We start from the raw sequence: 24015 nt of genomic DNA, 5'->3' as shown, positions 1-24015 counted from the left end.
AACTGTGAAGGTAAACCAAGATCACATGGGCATATGGAGGGGCATATCTTTGTGCTGAAAGTTGTAATAAAGTAGCCTAATCTTTAGGGTTGATGATAAGGATACAGCAAATATGCCTTTGACCATGTGTTAAGACCCACATGTTTGAATTAGTAAAGTGAACTACTACATTCTTTCAATTATAAAAGAAGCCATACCAGCAGGCTTCAGCTTCATTTTTTTTTTAATAGTTTTTTTTTTTTTCAGCTTCATTTTTTAAAACATACAATTCATCTTTTTTCACAACAGTCACAGCTAGAAAAACTCTTTCAGGTACATTAATTCTGCTGGGGAGTCTCGAATCGTTCCTAGTCCTCAGCAGATCCTTACCAATGGTCAGCTGCTCCAATCGGATGCGCTCATGGGCAGCATGCTGGTCCACCAAGACGAGCAGGTTTCCACCTAGAAGACCAGCAAGCACCACCGGGTTTCAAATTCTCAGGTCAAGATTAAAATAATCATGTTGTGTTGAGGGAGAAAAAGCTTAATTCAAACTATTTAACAACGTGAGCATAAGAGAAGCATACAAACTGAGCAGTAACAACTGTATCTTTGATTTCCTAAAAAGTTAAAGTTATGGGAAAAACTACAACAAATGTATCCCTGATGAGAAACTCTTTAGTTCATTAGTATTTCATTTCTAAAACATGGTGAAAGCCCTACATTCTTAATGTTTAAATACTGATTTTGCTTTATTAATTCAAATTTGATACAATGAAGGATCATTAAACCACACATTTTATAATCAGCCGACCTTGATTTGCAAGCTACCCCAGAACCCATGAAGCATTCTACTACACTTTAGATCAGAGGTCAGCAATATTTTTCTGTGAAAGGCCAGACAGTAAATATTTTAGGCTTTTGGGACACATGGTTTCTGTCACAACTACTCAAATATTCACTCTGAACCAAAGCTGCCATAGACATGTGAATATTGTAGCTGTGTTCCAATAAACTTTTTACAGACACTGAAATATTAATTTCATATAATTTTAATGTGTCAAAAAATATAACTCTTCCTTTGCTTTTTTTTTTACTATTTAAAAATGTAGTATACCTGAAACTAATGTAACACAGTAAATTAACTACACATCAATTAAAAAAAAAAGTAAAAACCATTCTTATCTCCCTGGCTGTACAAAAACAGGTTATGGCTGGATCCGGCCCCCAGGCCACAGTTTGCCTTGCTTTAGACTCAGGCTTCGCAAACTTTGAACAGCAGACAAATCACCTGGGGATCTTTTTTTTTTTTTTTGTGATAACTTCTCAATTATATATATATATATATATTTTTAACATCTTTAATGGAGTATAATTGCTTTACAATGGTGTGTTAGTTTCTGCTTTATAACAAAGTGAATCAGTTATACATATACATATGTTCCCATATCTCTTCCCTCTTGCATCTCCCTCCCTCCCGCCCTCCCTATCCCACATCTCTAGGTGGTCACAAAGCACAGAGCTGATCTCCCTGTGCTATGCAGTTGCTTCCCACTAGCTATTTTACGTTTGGTAGTGTATATATGTCCATGCCACTCTCCCTGGGGATCTTATAAAGATGCAGATTCTGATTCAGTAGGTTAGGGGTGGGACACAAGATTGTGCAAGTCTAACAAACTCCCAGGTGATGTTACTTACAGACCTTGATTTTGAGTAGCAAGGCTTTACACTCTCAGGTGCAAGAGAGAAGCAGAATGTCCTGACCCCAAAGTCAAACCTACAGGGAAATAAATCCCTTTCTCACTGACAGAAGGACTGATTCTCAATTACATTCGTACATCTTTTTAGCTTGTAATTTTATTACTTTTGGCCAAAGGGTTGAGGTTTATTGTTACTGATTATATTGAAATAAAAGTTCTCCTCTTGAATTTGATCAAACTAGATAATGCCTGTTTTTCCTATTTCTACGAAAGATTAAAAAAATTGTTTGTATGACACCATCAAATTCATGGCGTAAGAGCTACTGACTTGAAAAATAAAAAGATTATAATTTTTCTGAGAGCATGTTCAACCACAGAACAGGCCCCAAAATGTTGAATTTTAAACTCCTTTGAGGATAGGAGGAGTTGCAGCTGGTTGTGATGAATACTGAACATCCTGTATTGGGCAGAACAATGGAATAAATAATAAATTATGAGGGAGTAACCTCAACTCAAAACCTGAGCCAATGTGAATTACCAAGAGTCAGGGACCCTACGAAATCAATCCTGCACCTGACTCTGGAGGAATGATTTATAGTCTACAAAATGTTCATGACATTTTCCATTCCTTGAATGAAGCAGAATATATGAAGGTAATTTACTCATGTCAGAGCTGTATTTTCGATATTCCAAAATAACAGAATAGAAGCTTCATCAGGGCAAGGATTTTTGTCTGTTATATTCCTGGCATGTATAATAGCACCAGGCACATAACAGGCACTCAATAAATATTTACAGAATAAATGAATGAATCCTTATTCTTTTTTTTTTTTTAAATGTTAGGTTAATGCTTTTTTTTTTTTTTTTTTTTTTTTTGGCTGTGTTGGGTCTTCGTTTCTGTGCGAGGGCTTTCTCTAGTTGCGGCGAGCGGGGGCCACTCTTCGTCGCGGTGCGCGGGCCTCTCAAATCGCGGCCTCTCTTGTTGCGGAGCACAGGCTCCAGACGCGCAGGCTCAGTAATTGTGGCTCACGGGCCCAGTTGCTCCGCGGCATGTGGGATCTTCCCAGACCAGGGCTTGAACCCGTGTCCCCTGCGTTGGCAGGCAGATTTTCAACCACTGTGCCACCAGGGAAGCTCTGAATCCTTATTCTTTAGAGGATCATAATTGAACAACTGAATTTTATTATAGGTGGAAACATGCAATAAAAAATGCCATTATATGGCATTAATTTCACAATAACTTAAAACAATAATATATTTAACCATTAAAAAAGATGTGCAAATATTAAAATAAAAGTAAGTCAATTATAGGAATAGGTTGCTTTTGGTATTTGTGAGCAACAATAAAAATACTTATATTTTGATTTAGAAAAAATTTTTTATATAAAAATACTCCTTGGTGGCAGCTGACCAATACAGTGACAATCCAGAATCTCAAGAGAAATTTAAATATCTGGAGATTTTGTGGCTACACCCATCTCAGGTGCCATTGGTAGAGATTTTGGTATTAAACAACAAAGAATTCCAGGTAATCAAAACTTTAGAAAACAATCTATTCACTTTCTAGTAGTAAGACTACTAGAATTTGACCTTCACTAATTCTATATTTATGATAATTACGACAAAACTTTTGGTTACTTTACCTTTGATCTGTGATGACATTTACTAAATAAACTTATACTGTAAACAAGATAAAAAAGAATATTTTGAAATACAAAGAGAATGAACTGCTTTCAAACTTTAGAAGCTCTCGTCTGCAGGTCTACCCATCGGGAACCAACTCCTCCAGTGGTGCTCAGGACTCAGCCACTCAGGCCTTTTCCAGAACCTGACAGGATCAAGCATTCCTTGTAAATGGCTCGAGAGTCTCCCAGTTTAAAAAAAAAAAAAAAAAAGCTTTCTCGCACCCTCACTCTCCTTAGTCCCTCTTCCATGTCACAGATTTTGGAGTCTCTCCTGTCCTATGTCTTCTCTGAAACAGCTCTCATTTGAAGTCCCTGACCTCCACTGTCTGGAAATCTAACAGATATTTTTGGTCCTCATCTTAACCTCTCAGCAGCACTTAGTACAAAGTCTTGGCTTTGCAACACAACCTTTGCTTGTTTTCTTCCTATTTCTGTTCCTTCATAATCTCTCTTGCTGGTTCACCCTTTTCTACCCAGCTGTTAAATGGCGGAATTACTCTAGATTCAGAATCTCTCTTCCCCTCCTCACTCTTCACTCTTCTTCTAGGTGATAAAATTTATACACATGACTTCAGTGACCCACTTCATGCTGACAACTCAGATTTAGATCTCCATGTCAGAATGCTTCTCGCATCCTAGACCTGTAATATTCCTGACACATTCTTGAACATTTCAAAGGGATTTCAGACTGAACTCATGATTTTCACCCTTCTTGCCTGCTTCTTCTCCAGCCTCGTCCTGCAACATCATCCACTCAGTTACATAGGTCAGAAAACCAGGAGTCATCTATGATATACCTTCCCCATATTCAATCCATCACCAAGTCCTGCTGACTTCATCTCCTAAATATCTTTCTCTCTAGGTCACCCTGATCCCAGCTAACCATCATTTCTTAGATATTGCAACATCCTCCTAACAGTCTCTCTGCAGTTACTGGGACTCCATCTCCACACCCGCTCCAGGCTCCACACTGCAGCCAGAGCAGTATTTTCAAAATGCAAATGTGATGTGACATGTGCCGCTGCGAAAACAAACAATGCAAAAGAAAACAAAAAGCCTTCAGTTGTTTCCAATTGGTGCTGGGACGAAGACAAAGCTTGTAACTGGTCTTTAAGATCCGGCTGCAACCTACTTGTCTAGCCTGTCTCCTGCTCTCACACAAGGAAGGGCTTGCCCTGCTTCCTATCACTGAAGGAGAGGAAAGCACAAATTGCATATTATTCCCTCTGCCCAGAATACTCCTCCCTCCTTTCCTTACCTAGTTAACTTATACTACAGATCTCACTTTACCCACAAAACCTTCCCTGACCTCCCTACTAAATCAAATCTCCCAATATAGATTCTTACAGCATCTTGTTTCTCTCCTCCATAACACTAGAGTTAAAATTTTAATTGTTTGTGTAACTATCTGTTTCTCTTGCATGTATATTTTCTCCCACCATTGTATCCCTAGCACAGTCCCTGGCATGCAATAGGCACTCAATCAGTATTTGTTGAATGAGTTAATGTTATTATTTACAAATTGTTGTTGTTTTATTAAAGCAGGTCACCAAGAGATTATATGTAACTCTTGATAAATCTATCAGAGTTTATCATATAAACTTTCTATTATTATAAAGGGAACACATTAAAACATTATTAAAAAGTCAAAGACTATAAAATATTTTAAAGAGTAAAAGATGAAATTTCCCCTCTGCCCATTTCCATTCTCACTCCCAAGGTAACCACTCTTAATAGTTTAACATGTATATACATGTCTATGTGTATGTATATAAAACTAAATGTACTTTAAAACTGTTGTTTCATAATATTAATTTAGATTGGTTTTTCCTAATCTGTCCAAATCATTGAAACTGTATCGTATATAAAAAAATAACCTTAAAAGGAGGCTGTCAGAAGACCAGCTGGGGCTTCCCTGGTGGTGCAGTGGTTAAGAATCTGCCTGCCAATGCAAGGAACACGGGTTCGCGCTCTGGCCTGGGAAGATCCCACATGCCGTGGAGCAACTAAGCCCGTGCGCCACAACTACTGAGCCTGCGCTCAAGAGACCGCAAGCCACAACTATTGAGCCCACGTGCCACAACTACTGAAGCCCGCGCGCCTAGAGCCTGTGCTCCACTACAAGAGAAGCCACCGCAATGAGAAGCCCACACACCACAACGAAGAGGAGCCCCTGCTCACCACAACTAGAGAAAGCCTGCGCACAGCAACGAAGACTCAACGCAGCCAAAAATAAAAAAACCAAACAAATAAATAAATTAATTAAAAAAAAAAAAAAAGAAGACCAGCTGGTTACTGAGGCTAAACCTCATTCTTACCTGCCTCACCATTCTCTTCAGTCTTAGTGCTCATTACACAGGCAATAAACTTGTTATCCACTTGCTGGAGAACCTGCCATACATTCAAATAAGTGACACAATACTAAATAAAGATTAACAAAGGCATATCTGCATAGAGAGAGACAAAACTGTACTTAATTTAAAGTTGTTTACATTATAACATTCATATCTAAGACTGAGGACAGGTGCGGATGAACCTGAGGGAGTCATTGGAAGGAAAAAAGAATAGGCAAGTAGAGTGATCAGAAGACAAAAGAAGAGACTACAAGGAAACAGACTGAGGCATCTAAGAGGGTTATGCTAATAAAACTTCAGAGTAGACTTGAAATGTTCCCAACAGAATGACTCTTATTAACAGGTGATATGACCAGAGATTTATTAATATGACCAGAGATTGCTAACAAATAGGTCTGAAAAAAATTTGGAAAATGTATGCAAAAGCAAGGAAACCCATTTTGTAGGAGCTAGTCCATTAAAGCAGTAAGTTAAAAGCCACCGGTGGCTTCAGACCTTGGTGGCTCTGCTCTGCCTAGATCGGTCTAACCTCCTAATTTGTTTCCATACTGAAAATAAGGAGATGAAGACAGCCTGAGTGGTGCAGAGAGAGGGCAAACTAGAAAAGGAGATGAGAGAAGGGGTCCCTTCTGTTAATGGAACTCCTCAATCTGGGGTCTCCTAAGCCATATCATTTGTAGCCTCATACAATAGAGGGTCATTTAAAAAGGGGCATTGTTGCACAGTTAAGGACAATGTCTCTACATTACTTAGTCGATTTACAAATTATTGTCAATATAGAAAGTCAATATATAATCCTTGAAACTGTGAGCCTGAATCCATAATTCATCCCTCCAAACCTGCTCACACTAAAAAGGACATTTTTTTCTTTGTAATTATAATTAATCCTTCGCTTTTTCTTCTGATGATAAAAGTTTCAGAAAGATTAAAAAGAACACATGTGCCTTGACCAGGATGGTCTATATCATCAAATAAATCCAATTTCACAAGAGTTAGTCTAGCTTAGGTCTTTTTTATATATATATATATTTTTATTTTTAATGAGATTTTAAAGTCAATCTTTTACCTGCATCGAGTGAATCATTTCTTTGGTGAAACGGTAAGGATACAAGATGTTGTGAATTTTAACTGCTAGGCTCTCAGCCTGGCCACTGCTAACGTCAACAGCAACCTAGAAAGACCCAGAACAAACGTCATTTACATTGTAATCTTTTATGTCTGCAGAACTGTTTTACCAAAGATCTCAAAGTGCTTTACAAACATTCATTTTCACAGAACCTATTAGAGGTGGGTTGAATTCAGGGAACTTATAAAAATTCAAAGGCTTTATGAATTATTACTCTTAAATAATAATTTTTGTTTATACACAAAATTACTGACAAACACCAATACTTTCAGAATAACAATTTGCCTGCGCTTCATGAGCAAGTCCTTAAAGACATCTTAACTGATGAATCAGTAACAAATGCTCATATACTCTACACCCGTATTACAACACACAAAGCACATTGTGTGATAACCCACTGAGGAGAGGATGCACACTCAGGTCCAATGGCGAACTGTTCCTCTAGCAGAAGATTCACTGCTTTATCTAATGATAACAATTTTTATTACCACCACCCTAAATACTTTGCCAAAGCTGCAAGTCAGGGTTTCTGAGAGTGGTAAACACATTCACTATTCACACAGTGGTTACACACGTCTAATCCAAAGTGTCTGAGCTTCCAAACTGCTATGAATTCTGATTCCTCCTCTCTACAGTAAATATTAATTTCCAAATAAATTATTTGGAAACATGCTCACTTGCCATTCATAATTACAAATGAATATAGTCATTCATGCCCATACCCAATTTAAATGAAATTCAAATTTTTAAATAACAAGCAAAGAAGAATTGCTGCAGACCTACCTCTGGATAACGGGCAAATACTGGGTTGTCCCATTCTGAGAACAAAGACTGAAGCGATTCGGGACCAACAGCATCGTCCCCAGTAGCTACAGCAAAAGGGGACAAGTAAAGTTGGCATCAAGAGCCTCAGAGAAGAGGGTGAATGGTGAATGGTGTCTCATGCTTGGTGTGGTGCAGCCTCAAGACCAAAGATCAGATACATTGTTCCCACATTCTGCAAATGTGCAGTGTTTGCTGTATCTCTAAGTTGTTTTGATCTGTTACTTTTTAAATGAAACTTGATGACTGTATCTTCTGGTATTATAGCTTTTTCTCCAAACTATTTTCACCAGATATTTCAGAATACAAGTCCAGAAGAAAAACCAGTTCAAATTAGTAGTCTCACTTCTTTTAGGTAAAAATATACCTTATCTATTTTTAGAAATGAAGAAAAGAAAAATGGTAAATGTCTGTAGCTTTTTTCGCAGATCAGAATTTTGCTTATATAAAACTAATGCAATATGGACTCAGCTCCAATCTTTAAAAATAAGAAACATTTTCTCAGTCACAAGACACCACAGACTGCATGATCACTCAGTACTGACCTCCTCTGGAAAAGTAATTTCTGATCTAAATGCATGCACTGAATTACTTAGTTCTGTTGTTAAATAGGACCGTGGGGAATTCCTGGTTCCAGGAAGGCACAGCTGGCACTGATCAAGCTCAATAACACAACCATGCTTTGTTTTCTTTAAGCTAGGTGGCACAGTATGTACTAGGTGTTCTGGCAATCTCTGTTAATGCCCCTACCTCTGTTATTCTGTCTCATCACAGTCCTCTCTTCCCGAGCTCTAGGAAGGAAAGGAAGAACAAGGTCGCTTCTAAAAGGATGACACCTGTACTGAGATCCTAAATATAAAAAAGAAAAATCTAGACATTTGAACTCAAAAAATAAACTATTAAAAAATTAAGTTACGTAAAATCTCTTTCCGCACAAACTGAATTAAGACATAAGGCAGACTACTAAACAACAGATTGAGTCAGAAGTTCTTTAATGAAATTACTCTGCTAATTTAGGAATCTGCACTAATGCTTAGTCCTATTATCCATCTATACCAGACAGAATGAGGAAGAATAGATCCCCAATTTACATGCCTCTTATTCCCAATATACGTGTCTCTCTCTATGTGTGTGTGCCCAGTATGTGTCTAACATTTATCTCATCATATTACAATTGTTTAGATGGCTGTCCTCCCTAATAGACTGTGGACTCTTGAAAGCAAAGCCAGTTAATCTGCAATGTGGCAGCTCCAAGCAGTGTGAATGATCAGCAAATGAGTGAATAAATGAATAGATGAATGAATGAAAGGTTCTCAACTTAAATTCCAAAGTCCAGTAAGATCTGGCCCAAATTCTACCCTCCTATCTGAAGGATGATAAGATTTGAGTTTTAGGAACAATGCTGAATTTGACAGTTTTGAACGGGGGCAAAACATGATGAAACTATTATTTCAAAAAGATAAATCTGTTGGACAAAAACTGGAGAGAGATAAATTCAGAATGATAAAAGTAAAGTGTGAGGTGAAATAAGGTTGTGTCACTATTAACAGAAAGGACAGCGTTAAAGACATTTTAAAGAAAAAAACTACCAGGGCTTGGAGACTTGACACTATTCCTTAAAATTACCTTTATAGATCCTCTCTTCTGTGCAATTAAATTTAACTCTTAACAGTTCATCTCATGTGATGTTTTATGTGTGGTTCAACAAGTCCTATTGTTCTGCTACGCAACAGCCATTTACAGAAAGGTAACCCTCCCTGTGAACGGAGGGTGCTTGAAGCCATCTTTTCTTCGAACTAGTTTCTAGACCCTAACTACTTAATTTGTCATTATGAATCTCTGACTTAACATGACTCTCAAAAGTTCACCACAAGACTTGCTAACGCAGACGTTAAGCAGGTAGAAGTGTTTTACACATCTAGATTTAACAGGAGCAGGTGTTTAGGTTGAGTATGGCAGCCAAGATTGCCCCCCTTTGTTTTAGCAACAACCATCTCAGTTTAATGTGATCCAGTTATTTTTTGTCACCATATCAGAAGCAGTTGCGTTTCAGGAAGACGAGGTGCCAGTGCCTTAGATTTACCTCCGATGAGCATTCACTATAAATCAGGACACAAAACTACATACGTTGAAAAACACGTGTGTCTTTATGAGCCGCCTGCTAGTCTCAGGAGCAGTACTGAAGAAAAGGGTTTTCTTCTATTTAGTACTTTGAAAGTTACTACAGTGATTATTTTTTTTCACAAGGAAAAAAACTGGAAACCACTGAAAAATAAAAGTCTTATTTAACCTTAAATAAATCAGAGCCTCCTGTTAGAGATACTTATCCTAGGAAGAAATTACAAGTTAATTTGCAATTACCTTCATACTATTTACATTCTTTTGCAACATTCAAGACTTTTAATACAGATGAACATTTAATGTTTATCATCCTGATGCAAAACCAAGATTATTGCCAGATGGAAATCAGTTTTACCATCTCCCAACATCTGGCTCTCAACACGCTGCCAAAACAATGTCACTTTTAATGCTGACTTGAGACCTGGGAACTCAGAGTCCTAGCCTAGGCTCCAATGTGGCCTTATGGTCTGATCTAAAAGCCACATTACTGTCTTTCTGAATAACAGCCACTTATACAGATCAAGATTATTAGCATATGTATTATAATAAAGTACATTTGAAAAGTATGATTATAAAAATACATACTTAAACTATATTCCCCAAAATTTATGGTCAAGTTTTTTTCTTTAAAAAAAAAAAGTTTATAAATATACTACTGTACTGAGCCATAGATTTTCCTGGGAAACCTAGGATGATTACAGGATCATTCTGGCCCTTTACCTGGGAGCTGCAGAGAGCAACTTCCAGAAAAATACCACGCTGGCATTGCGGGTGCCTTTAAAGACAAATTTCTTAGACAGCTGTGTGTTTGGGAGAGAGGGGAAAGTGGGGTAGGGAAACACTGTAGATCTTCTCAACGATCAATAGCACCATTTTCATTAAAAACTGTCTCACCGAGAGTGGCATGGACATATATACACTACCAAATGTAAAACAGATAGCTAGTGGGAAGCAGCCGCATAGCACAGGGAGATCAGCTTGGTGCTTTGTGGCCACCTAGAGGGGTGGGATAGGGAGGGTGGGAGGGAGGGAGATGCAAGAGGGAAGAGATATGGGAACATATGTATATGTATAACTGATTCACTTTGTTATAAAGCAGAAACTAACACACCATTGTAAAGCAATTATACTCCAATAAAGATGTTTAAAAGAAAAAAAAAAAAACTGTCTCACCCTCTTGCACATACCTACACCCATAGACACATATACATACACTTCCATTCTGTATCATTCTTTCACTGTATTTTTATGTTTAAATAATAATAGACCTGGAGAATTTTCACATACATTTTATAATTAAACTTCAAAATGTTCTATCTGCTGAGATAATCTCTTTGAACATGATTATCTTACTCCTCAGCCATTATTCCCACCTTCCAAAGCATCCATGCCAGTGAACACCGTATACTTACCATTCTCAAGTAGAACATCCACAGCCATAGTTGTCAGGTCTTTAGTACAAGCAGCCCGAACATCCTCAGTAGGAGCAGTGAATGTGCTAAGTCCTGTTAGCTTGTTGATGTAAACCATTCTTCCCAGGGCTACATCAAAATGCTGCTGCCAATCCAAAGAACATGTGTTCGACTCTTCATTTTCAGAACAAGTTCTTGCTATAGACTCCTCACTCTGACAACAAGTTCCATTTTGGCCAGCTGTGGAATCTTCTCCGTGACTCACTAACATTCTACTCGGAGAGTCAGGACTTCCAATCTGTTGTTCTGAAGCCGTAAGAACATCTGAATCCTTACCGATAACTGTAGAATGATCATAGGGCAGTACTAAAGGAGTTTCTGACATCACAGAGTTCTCTGTTGTATTGTTGTTAGAATATGTTTCACTGTCTTTATTGAAGGGATTACCCTGTGTGACAGAGTCTGACATTGGGATGTTGCCACTTTCTGGTTTTTTATGCTCATTTTTAAATAACTTACAAGAATCTAGGGTTAACCCACTGGACAAGTCACTGTCTTTCCTACTGGAATCTGATTGTGGAAGTTCATTAAAATGACTCGTCATCTCCATTGTTTGAGTCTCTCTTTCGGAGCCTTTCAATCTGGATAATTTAGAGGCTAGTGATTCAGGTGACTTCTCAACATCCAAAGGCTTTCTGTTAAAATGAGATAACTCCTGTAGAGTCATAGGGCTTTCTCTTAAGCAAGGCATCTGTTCTTCCAAACAACTGTCTTCCTTGGAGAATGGTAACTTTTCTGAATAAAACATGTGACTTACTGGTTGACAACTACTATTTGAATCATCATGTTTCACAGTAGTGAGTTTACAAATACCAGAGTTGTCTAAGTGGTTTTTGTCTTTCCATAGAATGTCAGGTTCAACCTGAGGATTGAGATTGGTAGTGATTTCTAAAGTGATATTTTCCTCCACTTCTGTATTCAGAGGATTTTTAACCTTCCCATATTGCCTCTTAAACTTCTCTAAAGATCCTAGTTGTGAACTTAAGCTTAGCTTCTTATGAACTATGGGTTTGGCAGAACAAATCAACTTACCTGTTTTCTTAGTACCATTTGAAACATGTCTACCCCAAGAGAAAGAGGATGTGTCAGGTAGTAAGCAACCTGTGTGTGATTTTTTACTACTTTCCTGAAAAACAGCAAAATTTTTATAAGCTGCTATAGGTTTGTTCTCTAGCCCATAACTTATATTTGTTCTGCACAATCTTTTGTTGGGCAGTTGAGCAAATTCTTTACTTAAAGTAGTGGTTAAATCTTTGGTGTTTGGAGTCTCAAATGAATGGCGTGTTCTATTTCCAAATGTTTCTTTGGCACTCACAGGACCAGGTTGAACATAATTTTTAAATAAATGTTCTGTTTCAGTTGATTTAGTTTGCTCATTTTGTACCACATGAGTTATGAAGCCAGTGGAACATAATTTAACTTGCCCATAACTAAAAACATTTATTCTTCCACAATTACTAGGTTCTTTTTTTCTTTTCTCTTCTTCTCTCTGAGCACCATGTGCTCCCGATAATGTCGTCTCAACAGGCAGAGGTTGGCATCCCATTTCAGTAGCATCTTTAAATCTCTCTGGTTGATTCTGAATTCTATTATTTTTCAGGATGTTGGCAGCCATGCCATCAGCAGTAGTACTTACTTTCTGTATTTCTAGACTTTCTCCACTCCCCTCAAAGTGATAAAGTGTCTGAAAAGGGCTTGCAAACATTTCTGAACTGGTTCCACATGGATTTTCTGAAGAGTTAAGTTCCAAGCAAGATTTTTTATGTTTCTCATTTGCTCCTGATTCTGATGCTTCAGCTGTCTCTTGTTCTAAGATCCTTGACTCTGAGCAAGCGCTATCTTCGTTTTGTAAAGATGACTCCATTTTACTATGGGCTGGCCCATCGGATTTGTAAGTGTACAAAAATGAATCATTTGTCTTTTTTCTGATACCTTCTGAATCCCCAGAATTCTGTGTGTTTATGTTTTCTACAGGAGCTTTTCTTTTCACAGCTTTTGATTGCAAATTAAACATTTCACAGGAATCCAAAATATTATTACATGCTTCTTGGAAATTGACCTGGTCACACTTCTCATCAGAGGACACTTGCTTCTGAAGAGTGGCACTAAATAAACTAAAATCATTTTCTTCACTAAATTCCTTAAGGTCTTCACTTGATAATTCCACAAATAATTTTTCTTTCTTTAAAAACATTTTTACTCCTTCCTGAATGCAAACCAGAACAGTATCCCAGTTCTGAAACTCAATCAGAGTTTTTGCTGGCTCCAGGCACACGTCATACTCACAGAAGTGGCACTGCATATTGATTACATATATACCATGGAGTTCTGGGTTAGACCGATGCCGAGGACTTGAATTCGTTTGCCTACTGGCAGAGCCGTTCTTTGGCTTGCATATAATGCTTTCTTTCCTTAATAAAAAGTCAATGAGTTTATGCAACTTTGTCCTTAAAACTAGCCTCTTGTTCACAAACAAAAACTGCATATTCTTATTATAATGTGCTTCAGAGCTGATATAGCCACTAAGCTCAAACTCCTTATATTTAAAATCTATTTCTCTTAACTTTTGGGACTTACCCAGTCCATAAATTTGACGAAATCGGGAACATATGTCTTTGGTTTTAGGGAGCTGAAGAACCATGGAACCAGAAACATCATTTCTCAAAGAGAAAGAAATGGAAGGGTGCATGAGTGAGAGAGCTTCTATCCTCTGCCTAACCTTCTCAAACTCCAGTCTAGGATCCATGCATTTCCTCCTTACAGGTAACTGATAAAATAGGTTATATACGGTGACTGTTGTCCCAGCACTTGGTCGAGTCAAGTCAGCTTCACAAGCTTTCAGGACTTTTCCATTCTGAAACAGCTTCACAAAAGTTTTCATTGACTTGTTTTTCTTGGATGAAATTTCCACAGCACTGGCCATGTCAGCTATACTGGCCAAGGCCTCCCCTCGGAAACCATAAAACCTTGGGTTCTCCAAGTCCTGTACAGAGTCGCATTTACTAGTGAAATAACGATTTCCCACCTTGTCTACATCATCACTCCCCATCCCAAATCCATTGTCTATCACCTGAACTTGGAAGGTTTCCATGTTTACCCTGACAGCCACACATTTTGCTTCAGCATCAATACTATTGAGGGCAAGCTCCTCAACACATTGGCCTAAGGAGCATATAGCCAAACCAGAACGCAACCTGGCTTGTACTTCAACTGACAAGCACTTGATCATGGCAGGTAGAAAGCTGGTGAGAAAGCCAGGCACTGGTTCCCTTTTCTGACTGGAAATAATTGCCTATGGGAGGAAAAACAAAACAAAACACACACACACACATTTAAAGCTTCGGAGTTACATGGCATCAACCATTTCTCTCAAGCTTTATAAAGAAATATTTGAGGTAAATGAAATCTCTTACTAAACCACATTGTAAAACAAAACAAAACAAATTATAGCTCTGATCTCTAGGCAGATCACACAGCTCTTGTTTGGTGCAGTGGATTTAACATCCAAAACAGCATTCATAATTTCATAATTTTTACTGCTCCTCTCTAAATCCCATATGCCCTAAAGTGAAATCAGAATCACACTTGAAGTTGACCTGCAAAGACATGTTCAAAATGCTAATCACTTCACCAAAAACAGATGCCTAAATTCCGCTAAGAAACATTAGCTAGAAATTATTCATGAAAAAAAAGTCCAAGCTAGTTTCATAACATTTATACATTACACAATAACCATGACTTTTAGAAAAAACTTATAATGAAGTGCTAAGACACTGTAATAACTAGGGTGAAGGAACAAGAGAAAATAAAATCAAATTATGTCAAGAAGAGATTAATAATTATTATTATTGGCTAAATGTAGTTATCTCAGGGGAAACAGACTAAGAATGGGAAAGGATAGGGCAGGAAAATTCCTTGTCATTATAAGCCGTTCTGCATTTGATTTTTAAATCTTGTTCATGTATTACTTTGATAAGTTTTCAGAAGGCCTTTACTATTATTTTGTATTTTGGTCTTCACAGATGGCTTCAAACTACCTTGGCAATAATCATGATGGCAAGGGGCTGTTTAAACTTGATTTTAAGTTTTCTGGCAGGTAAAAAAAATAAGATTATAGTGCAATTAAAGGTCCCCTTCCTTCACAGCTGAGAGCAGCATGGGGGGGGGTAACCTCTCGCAAGTGGTAGGGCTAGTTTTTCAAACCCGGTAAAATCAGAGCGATAATTGCCGATCTGATGATTTCTAACATCATGAACTTTGCAGCCGGCAAAAAATGAGAGGTAAACGCTTAATAAGTATTCCGACTGCTACCCAACTCAACGATTTCCTGATTATATGCCAGTCCTTTCAGGGCTCCTGGGACAAATGGGACGACTCCATCCGGGTTCTGAGATAATAAGAAAGCTTCGGGGAGCAGGGCGGAGGCCGCCTACCCCGCCAGACCCAAGTTCCACCCCCATCCCCTCCCCCAGCTGGCAACCAGAAACCCCAGCCTGCCCAGGCTCGGGCGCCCAGCTGTAGGCAGGCCAGAGGGCCTCCCGGAGCCCCTGCGCAGCTGGTCCGTAAAGTTAGCCCGCAGCGGTCGCCAGGGCCCTTCTAGTGGTAGAAGAGCTCCCGGAATCATCCTTCCGTCGCGTGCTTTTCCCCAAGTCACCTCGTATGGCGCCTCAACAACTCCCTGACACCAACCGCCTCGGACGCCGGACGCGCGCACGTTGGCTCGCAAGGCTCGTGCACGCGAGGCTCATGCACGCGCGAGCCCGCGAGCATGCGCTTCTCAGCTACCCCGCCAAGAACACCCGCTCGTCCCTGACACCCCAATGCGCATGCGCACCAGGTGTTCCCGGCTTCGGTACTCATGTGTGCCGAGGTCTCTTCTCACTAGTACCCCGAATTCTCAATCCTTATCCCGTTTTAGCATGGCGTGAAAAGCTGTTTCTAGCAATTTTTACTTGTTTTTTCTTCTTTCCCCTTCTCTCATCTCTCCTTTGCACGTACTGCCATTTCAATATATATTTTATTTGCTTATCGTCTATCTTCTCTCACTAGAATGTAAGCTATATGAAGGTATGGATTTTGTCTATTTTTGTTTGCTGCTGTATCCCCATGGCAAGAACAGTGCCTGGCTTATGTTAGGTACTCAATTAATTAAAAATCCAAAGCCTTCCATTAGAGATCTATAGTATTATTTCAGAGCTGGAAAAGACCGAGAAACTATATAGCTCTATTCTTAATTTACAGATGAGGACAAGACTCCCTTCACTGACTTTTTTGGTATCTTCCCAATACCACCGCAGCTTTCTTTTCTAGTGGAATGAGAGTGGAACTCTAAGGGCATTGTGAGAATAGGTGTTTTGGGACTCGTTAACCAACCTTCAGTTTTTGCTTTGTCCTGTTTTCATTGAAACCTTGTATTTTAAAAAATTGGAATTTATGACAAACTTGTCAAACCCAATAAGCATTTGATATATACTTTTTTTAATGGCTGACTAAACCAAATCAGGAGATTATCTAAGTCTGATGAAGCAAAATGCTTATTGCTTGTATTAGTTTGCTAAGGCTGCCATATCAAAGTACCAAACTGGGTGGCTTGAACAACAGAAATTTATTTTGTCACAGTTCTGGAGGCTAGAAATCTGAGATCAAAGTGTTGAAATGATGATTTCTTCTGGGGCCTCTTTCCTTGGCTGGTAAAATTGCTGTCTTCTCCCTCTGTCTTCACACATGTTCTTTCCTCTGTGCACACAGGGCTGTGTCCAAATTCCCTCTTCTTATAAGAACACTGGGGCATAGTGGATTAGGGCCCACCCTAATGACCTCATTTAACCTTAATTACCTCTATAAAAGCCCTGTCTCCAAGTGTAGTCCCATACTGAGGTATCCAGAGTTAGGACTCAACATATGAATTTGGGGGGGGGTGGATAATTTAGCCCATAACATCAATTTATGTGAATTCCTTACGCAGAGGACAGGAATGACAGCAGAAACTCCAGAAAATGAAAAACAATTAGTCCAAAATATCATTTGAACAGCTAACAAATTGAACTTGTTCTTATTAGGTGCAATTTCCTGAAGAAAAGCTCATGGAAACTATTAAAAAGAAATGATTAAAAGTAACTGCTTTTTCTTTCAGACTTCTTTAAATTACCTCAAAATTCTCTTCCCAAAGATGTTTATTAAGTAAATACCTCTTATTTTGCCCACAATGAAGTTTACCAAAAAGAAAATAAGTATCCTACATGGAAGGTTCTGTGTTTTTATTGATTAGAATTGTGTACAGTTGTAATCCTTCCATCATACACATAATATACAGTAACTATCAAATATCTGATACTAAAATAACTTACTGACAAATTCTAATATTGAACACAATAATTCTATCTCTATTAAAAATAAAAAAACAAAACCATTGAGTATCTTGGAAAATTTAAATTCAGACCGTTATTTAACAATTTGGAAATCTGAGTAATCCAACTTTAAGATGACTTTCTCATTGTTGAAGCTTGCTCTGTCAATGTGTGATTTGGGACTTCCTCTTGTCTCAAGCCATTCCTGCATATGACGTACTTTGGAGGTGGGACCTTGCAATTGTCCTTGCACTGTGCCCTGGTCAGTGTTCTGGACCCAGCCTACTAATCCGAGCTTTTTACCCTCAGCCTAAGGGAAAGAAAAAGACAAGAGAGAGAAATCCAGTGAGATTGAACAAAACAAAATTAGACTACAATCTCTTGCCAGAATCTTGGCCTAGAATCAAGCCACTGAAACTAATTTGATATTGTCCAGAACAGTCAAAACAGAACTACAGCAAGGAAAATCTCATTGCTGATCTTAACATGCAGTGTTGACCACTTGACTCCATTTCCTTCTTCCACCCTATAAAACCAGGCACCAGAATTTTTCACTATGTCGTCAATCTGGTAAAGTACTAAAGATTTAAGACCAAATCAGATGCTTTCAAAATGATTCCCTAAGGCTGATTGTTGTTAGGATACTGGAGTATATCTTGTTCATTTTCCATCTCCTAATCAAGAATCTACTGGGTATATTAAATAGAAAAAGCATGAAGCTATCTGATCCTTCTTTTTTTCTTTAACCAAGACCACACCTAAATAAATCCAGATGATTAAGTGTCCAATATCTCTTTAAAGATCATTAGAGACTATTTTACAATTTCCTGGGCAACGCAATCCATTGTTCTCACTGTAAAGAAACTGTCTAACCCAAGGTCTTTATGTTGCATCCAAAGCCCACTTTCTCTCATCCTCCTAGAGAAGGAAAAAGCAGCTGGTGATCAGCCTCTAAACACCAAAGTTTCATGAGACTACATTAACTATTGTTTTCACTTGACTTTCTTCTGTCTAAATAATCACAATGTCTTTAATGTTGCATGAGCTTATGAAAATCATCTAATCACTGTAGTTGCTCTTTTCTTAGACTTTCCAATGTTCTTTCCTTTAAATCATTAACTGTGGAATGACTGAAAATTGGGGAAAGGTAGCAATGTTTTAGAGGCAATTTTATTTTTGTAAAATTTCCAATTAAGGATATTATAAAAGTTATTGATTGTTACATTCTATCTAAATAGAAGAGGTTAGATTACAAAAGAAAACGGGAGTTAACCTGATTGCATGTCCAAATGCCAGACTAGTGACCTAGTAAATATGGGAAATTGCTGGAGTTGGCCAAAGAAAATGTTACGCATAGCAAAATTTGTTTGATGAGGAACTGAAGTATTCATCAAATCAGTTACGTTCAAAGCAAAGACATGTTTGCATAATGAACAAAAGAGACTTTGGTCAAATAAATAACAATTTAAAGGATACAGAGGAAATTAAGGAATGAAGAAAAATAAGAGATACCTACAGCATGATTGAGTGTTGTAGATTGTGGCATTAAAAAAGAACGCAGAGAATGGATTTGAATAAGACTCAACATCCAGCTGACTTTGTGTAACAACTGCACTCTTCTACTTCATATTAACCTATGGGAATGGGCTATCCCTAGTTCTTAGTTACCTTATATGGTAAATAGCTATAGGAATGATTGTGTTGAGTTTTGAGCAGGAGGTTATAACAGTACTGCTCAAAACTAATTTATTTAAATTTTAAATTGCAATGTGATTTATCTGAACTCTGAGAGTGAACAAAACACTCCCAACTTTGGTGTTGAGAATGGGGATTTCCTATGGGTTTTATTTGTGCTCTCGATTCTGTTCTTATTTTATATATATATACACACACATATATATGTATATTTATTTATTTATTTGGTTGCACCAGGTCTTAGTTGTGGCAGGTGCGTTCCTTAGTTGCAGCTCACCAGCTCCTTAGTTGTGGCATGCGAACTCTTAGTTGTAGCATTAATGTGGGATCTAGTTTCCTGACCAGGGATCGAACCCAGGCCCCTTGTATTGGGAGCATGGAGTCTTATCCACTGTGCCATCAGGGAAGTCCCTGTTTTTATTTTTAAATGATAACATAATGTTGCTGAGTCATGTTCAGTTTTGAATATATATCTAAACAAGTAAGCAGTGTTTTCTCCTAAGAAAATTCCAAAAAGCTAATTCTCCTTCATAATAATATTTCTGCTTGGATGGTCATCTGGAAACATTTTAAAGAATATAATCACCAACTCTAGTCTCAATCTAAAAGGAAAGTACCCTCAAACCAATAACCTAGACTTCCACCTTAGGAAACTAGAAAGAGAAGAGCAAACCGAATCCAAAACAAGCAGAAAAAAGGAAATAATAAAGATTAGAGCAGGAGTTAATAGAGATAGAAAAAAGAAAGAAAAAAAGAAAGGAAGGAAGGAAGGAAAGCAGGAAGAAAGAAAAAATAAATGAAACCAAAAGTTGATTCTTTAAAAAGACCAACAAAGTTGTCAAAACTTAAGCTAGCCTGATCAATAAAAAAAAGAGAGAAGGCTCAAAGTAGTAAAATCAGAAATGAAAGAGGGGACATTACCATCAACCTTACAAAAAAAAAAAAAAGGATAATAAGGGAATAATACGAACAGTTGTATTCTAACAAATTAGATAACTTAGATTAAAAGAGCAGATACCTAGAAAGACTCAAAAACTACAGGAACTGAATTAAGAAGAAATAGAAAATCTGAATAGACCTATAAAAAGAGATTGAATTAGTAATCAAAAACTGCCCATGATATGTCAATGGACATTTAGGTTGGTTCTATGTCCTGGCTATTGTAAATAGTGCTGCAATGAACACTGTGGTGCACGTCTCTTTTTGAATTATGGTTTTCTCAGGGTATATGCCCAGTAGTGGGATTGCTGGGTCATATGGTAGTTCTATTTTCAGTTTTTTAAGGAACCTCCATACTGTTTTCCATAGATATGGCACATATATACAATGGAATATTACTCAGCCATAAAAAGAAATGAAATTGAGTTATTTGTAGTGAGGTGGATGGACCTAGAGTCTGTCATACAGAGTGAAGTAAATCAGAATGAGAAAAACAAATACCGTATGCTAATGCATATAGATGGAATCTAAAAAAACAATGGTACTGATGAACCTAGTTGCAGGACAGGAATAAAGAGGTAGGCATAGAGAATGGACTTGATGACATGGGATGGGAGGGCAAAGCTGGGGTGAAGTGAGAGTAGCATCGACATATATACACTACGGAATGTTAAATAGTTGGCTGGTGGGAAGCAGCAGCATAGCACAGGGAGATCAGCTCAGTGCTTTGCGATGACCTAGAGGGTTGGGATAGGGAGGCTGGGAGGGAGGCTCAAGAGGGAGGGGATGTGGGGACGTGTGTATGGGTGTGGCTGATTCGCTTTGTTGTGCAAATGAAACTAACATGGTATTGTGAAGCAATTATATTCCAATAAAGATAGTATTAAAGGGCTTCCCTAGTGGTGCAGTGGTTAAGAATCCGCCTGCCAATGTAGGGGACACGGGTTCGAGCCCTGGTCTGGGAAGATCCCACATGCTGCGGAGCCCGTGCGCCACAACTACTGAAGCCCACGTGCCACAACTACTGAAGCCCGTGCACCTAGAGCCCGTGCTTCGCAACAAGAAAAGCCACTGCAATGAGAAGCCCGTGCACCACAACAAAGAGTAGCCCCTGCTCACCACAGCTAGAGAAAGCCCACGTGCAGCAACTAAGACCCAAAGCAGCCAAAAATAAATAAATAAATTTATATTAAAAAAAAATGGGTAAAGGATTTGGAGACATTTCTCCAAAGAAGAAATATCTTCTTTCATGTGCCAATAAGCACATGAAAAGATGTTCAACATCATTAATCATTAGAAGACAAACAAAACCACAATGAGGGTATACACATACATCAGAATATTACAGAGCCTTAAAAAGGAAGGAAATTTGAACAGATGCTACAACATGGATGACTCTTAAGGATGTTATGCTAGTGAAATAAGCAAGTCAGGAAAAAAACCGAGTACTATATGATTCTACTTATATGAGTTACCTAGAGTAGTCAGATTCATAGAGACAGAAAGTAGAACTGTAACTGCCAGGGGCTAGGGGAGGGGGAATCAGGAGTTATTGTTTAATGAATACAGAGTTTCAGCTTTGCAAGATGAAAAGAGTTCTGTGGATGGATGATGGTGATGGTACCACAACAATATGAATGTACTTAAGGTCACTGAACTGTACACTCAAAATGGTTAAAATGGCAAATTTTACATTATTTTACCACAATTAAAAAAAATGTGTTCTATAGTTTCCAAATATTTGGGAATTTTCCAGTTTTCTGTTATTGATGGCAGTTTAGTTTCATTATGGTCATAGGAGAACATGCTTTATATGACTGAAATCCTTTTAAATTCATTGATACCTCAAAACAAAACAACAAAAAACCACAATGAGATACCACTTCACACTCACCAGGATGGCTATAATAAAGAAGACAGACAATAACAATTGTTGACAATTCGGAGAAATTGGAATTCTCATGCATTGATAGTGGGACTGTAAAATGGTGCAGCTGCTTTGGAAAACTGCTTTGGCAGTTCCTTAAAAAGTTATACATGGAGTTATCATGTGACCCAGCAATCTACTCCTAGGTATATATACCCAAGGGAATTGAAAACAATGTTTACATAAAAACAGGTACATAAATGTTCACAGCATCATTATTTATAACAGCTAAAAAGTAGAAACAACCTAAATGTCCATGAATTGATGACTGGATATATACAATGTGTTATATCCATACAGTGGAATATTTTTTTAAACAATTATTTTATTATTTATTTATTTGGCCACACTGCGAGGCTTGTGGGATCTTAGTTTCCCAATCAGGGATTGAACCCAGGCCCTGGCAGTGAAAGTGCTGAGTCCTAACCACTGGACCACCAGGGAATTCCCTATACAATGGAATATTACCCAGCCATAAAAAGAAATGAAGTACTGATATAAGCTACAACATGGATAAATCTTGAAAACATGTCAAGTGAAAGAAGCCAAACACAAAAGGCCACATATTGTATGATTCCATTTATATTAAATGTCCAGAATAGGCAAACCCATAGAGATAGAAATGAGGTTAGTGGTTGCCAGGGGCTGGGGGGATGAAGAGTGAGTTCTAATGGGTGTGGGGTTTCTTTTTGGGGTGATAAAATGTTCTGGAATTAGTGTACATCTTTATGAATACTAAAAAACCACTGTATTATACACTTTTTAAAAAATAAGTTTATTTATTATTTATTTATTTATTATTATTTCTGGCTGCGTTGGGTCTTCGGTGCTATGTGTGGGCTTTCTCTAGTTGCAGCGAGCAGGGGCTACTCTTTGCTGCGGTGAGCAGGCTTCTCATTGCAGTGGCTTCTCCTGTTGTGGAGCACGGGCTCTAGGCACGCGGGCTTTGGTAGTTGTGGCTCGTGGGCTCTAGAGCACAGCCTCAGTAGTTGCAGTGCACAGGCTTAGTTGCTCTGCAGCATGTGGGATCTTCCCGGACCAGGGCTCAAACCTGTGTCCCCTGAATTGGCAGGCGGATTCTTAACCACTGCACCACCAGGGAAGACCTGTATTATACACTTTAAAAGGGTGAATTTGTAAAAAAAAAATTTATTTAATTAATTAATTTATTTATTTTTGGCTGCGTTGGGTCTTAGCTGCCTTAAGCGGGATCTTCGTTGCAGTGCAGGGGCTCTTCGTTGCGGTGCGCGGGGTTCTCTTTAGTTGTGGCGTGCGGGCTCCAGAGCACGTGGGCTCTGTAGTTGTGGTGCACGGGCTCAGTAGTTGCAGCGAGTGGGCTTAGTTGCCCCGCGGCATGTGGGATCTTAGTTCCCCGACCAGGGATCGAACCCATGTCTCCTGCATTGGAAGGTGGATTCTTAAACACTGGACCACCAGGGAAGTCCCAAAAGGGTGAATTTTATGGAACGTGAATTATATTCCAACTTTTTAAAAAAATCCCTTTAAGTATTCTCATCACTCATTCTAGGAATGATGGAATTTAATTAAGAGGCTAGATGATATCAACACATAAAAAGACTGTAGCCGGGGCTTCCCTGGTGGCGCAGTGGTTGAGAGTCTGCCTGCTAATGCAGGGGACACGGGTTCGAGCCCTGGTCTGGGAAGATCCCACATGCCGCGGAGCAACTAGGCCCGTGAGCCACAACTACTGAGCCTGCGCGTCTGGAGCCTGTGCTCCGCAACAAGAGAGGCCACGATAGTGAGAGGCCCGCGCACCCCGATGAAGAGTGGCCCCCGCTTGCCGCAACTAGAGAGAGCCCTAGCACAGAAACGAAGACCCAACGTAGC

The 24015-nt window shown here is 38.6% G+C and overlaps 1 protein-coding gene across 17 annotated transcripts in view; it reads right to left on the bottom strand.

Moving 5' to 3' along the window:
- Positions 1-24015, bottom strand: part of LOC309655822 (acylphosphatase-1) — a 44059-nt gene that overhangs the window by 12504 nt on the left and 7540 nt on the right. For 4 of the 17 annotated variants that reach the window (XM_082451530.1, XM_082451532.1, XM_082451533.1 and 1 more), the window contains exon 3: positions 17502-17916. In XM_082451530.1, coding sequence (XP_082307656.1) covers positions 17701-17916 — 216 coding nt within the window. In that variant the 3' untranslated portion in view covers positions 17502-17700. Of the gene's footprint in view, positions 1-369; positions 477-1681; positions 1757-5682; positions 5756-6784; positions 6890-7627; positions 7714-8416; positions 8516-11199; positions 14552-15913; positions 17917-24015 lie in introns of those variants that run through there. The other 13 variants (XR_014261024.1, XM_082451538.1, XM_082451539.1 and 10 more) reach the window with 11 other exon arrangements.

Source organism: Balaenoptera physalus (assembly GCF_965194825.1).
Source record: "Balaenoptera physalus genome assembly, chromosome: 2".
Lineage (NCBI taxonomy): Eukaryota > Metazoa > Chordata > Mammalia > Artiodactyla > Balaenopteridae > Balaenoptera > Balaenoptera physalus.
Note: the sequence above shows the minus strand (reverse complement) of the source record. Positions and strands in the feature narration are given on the sequence as shown.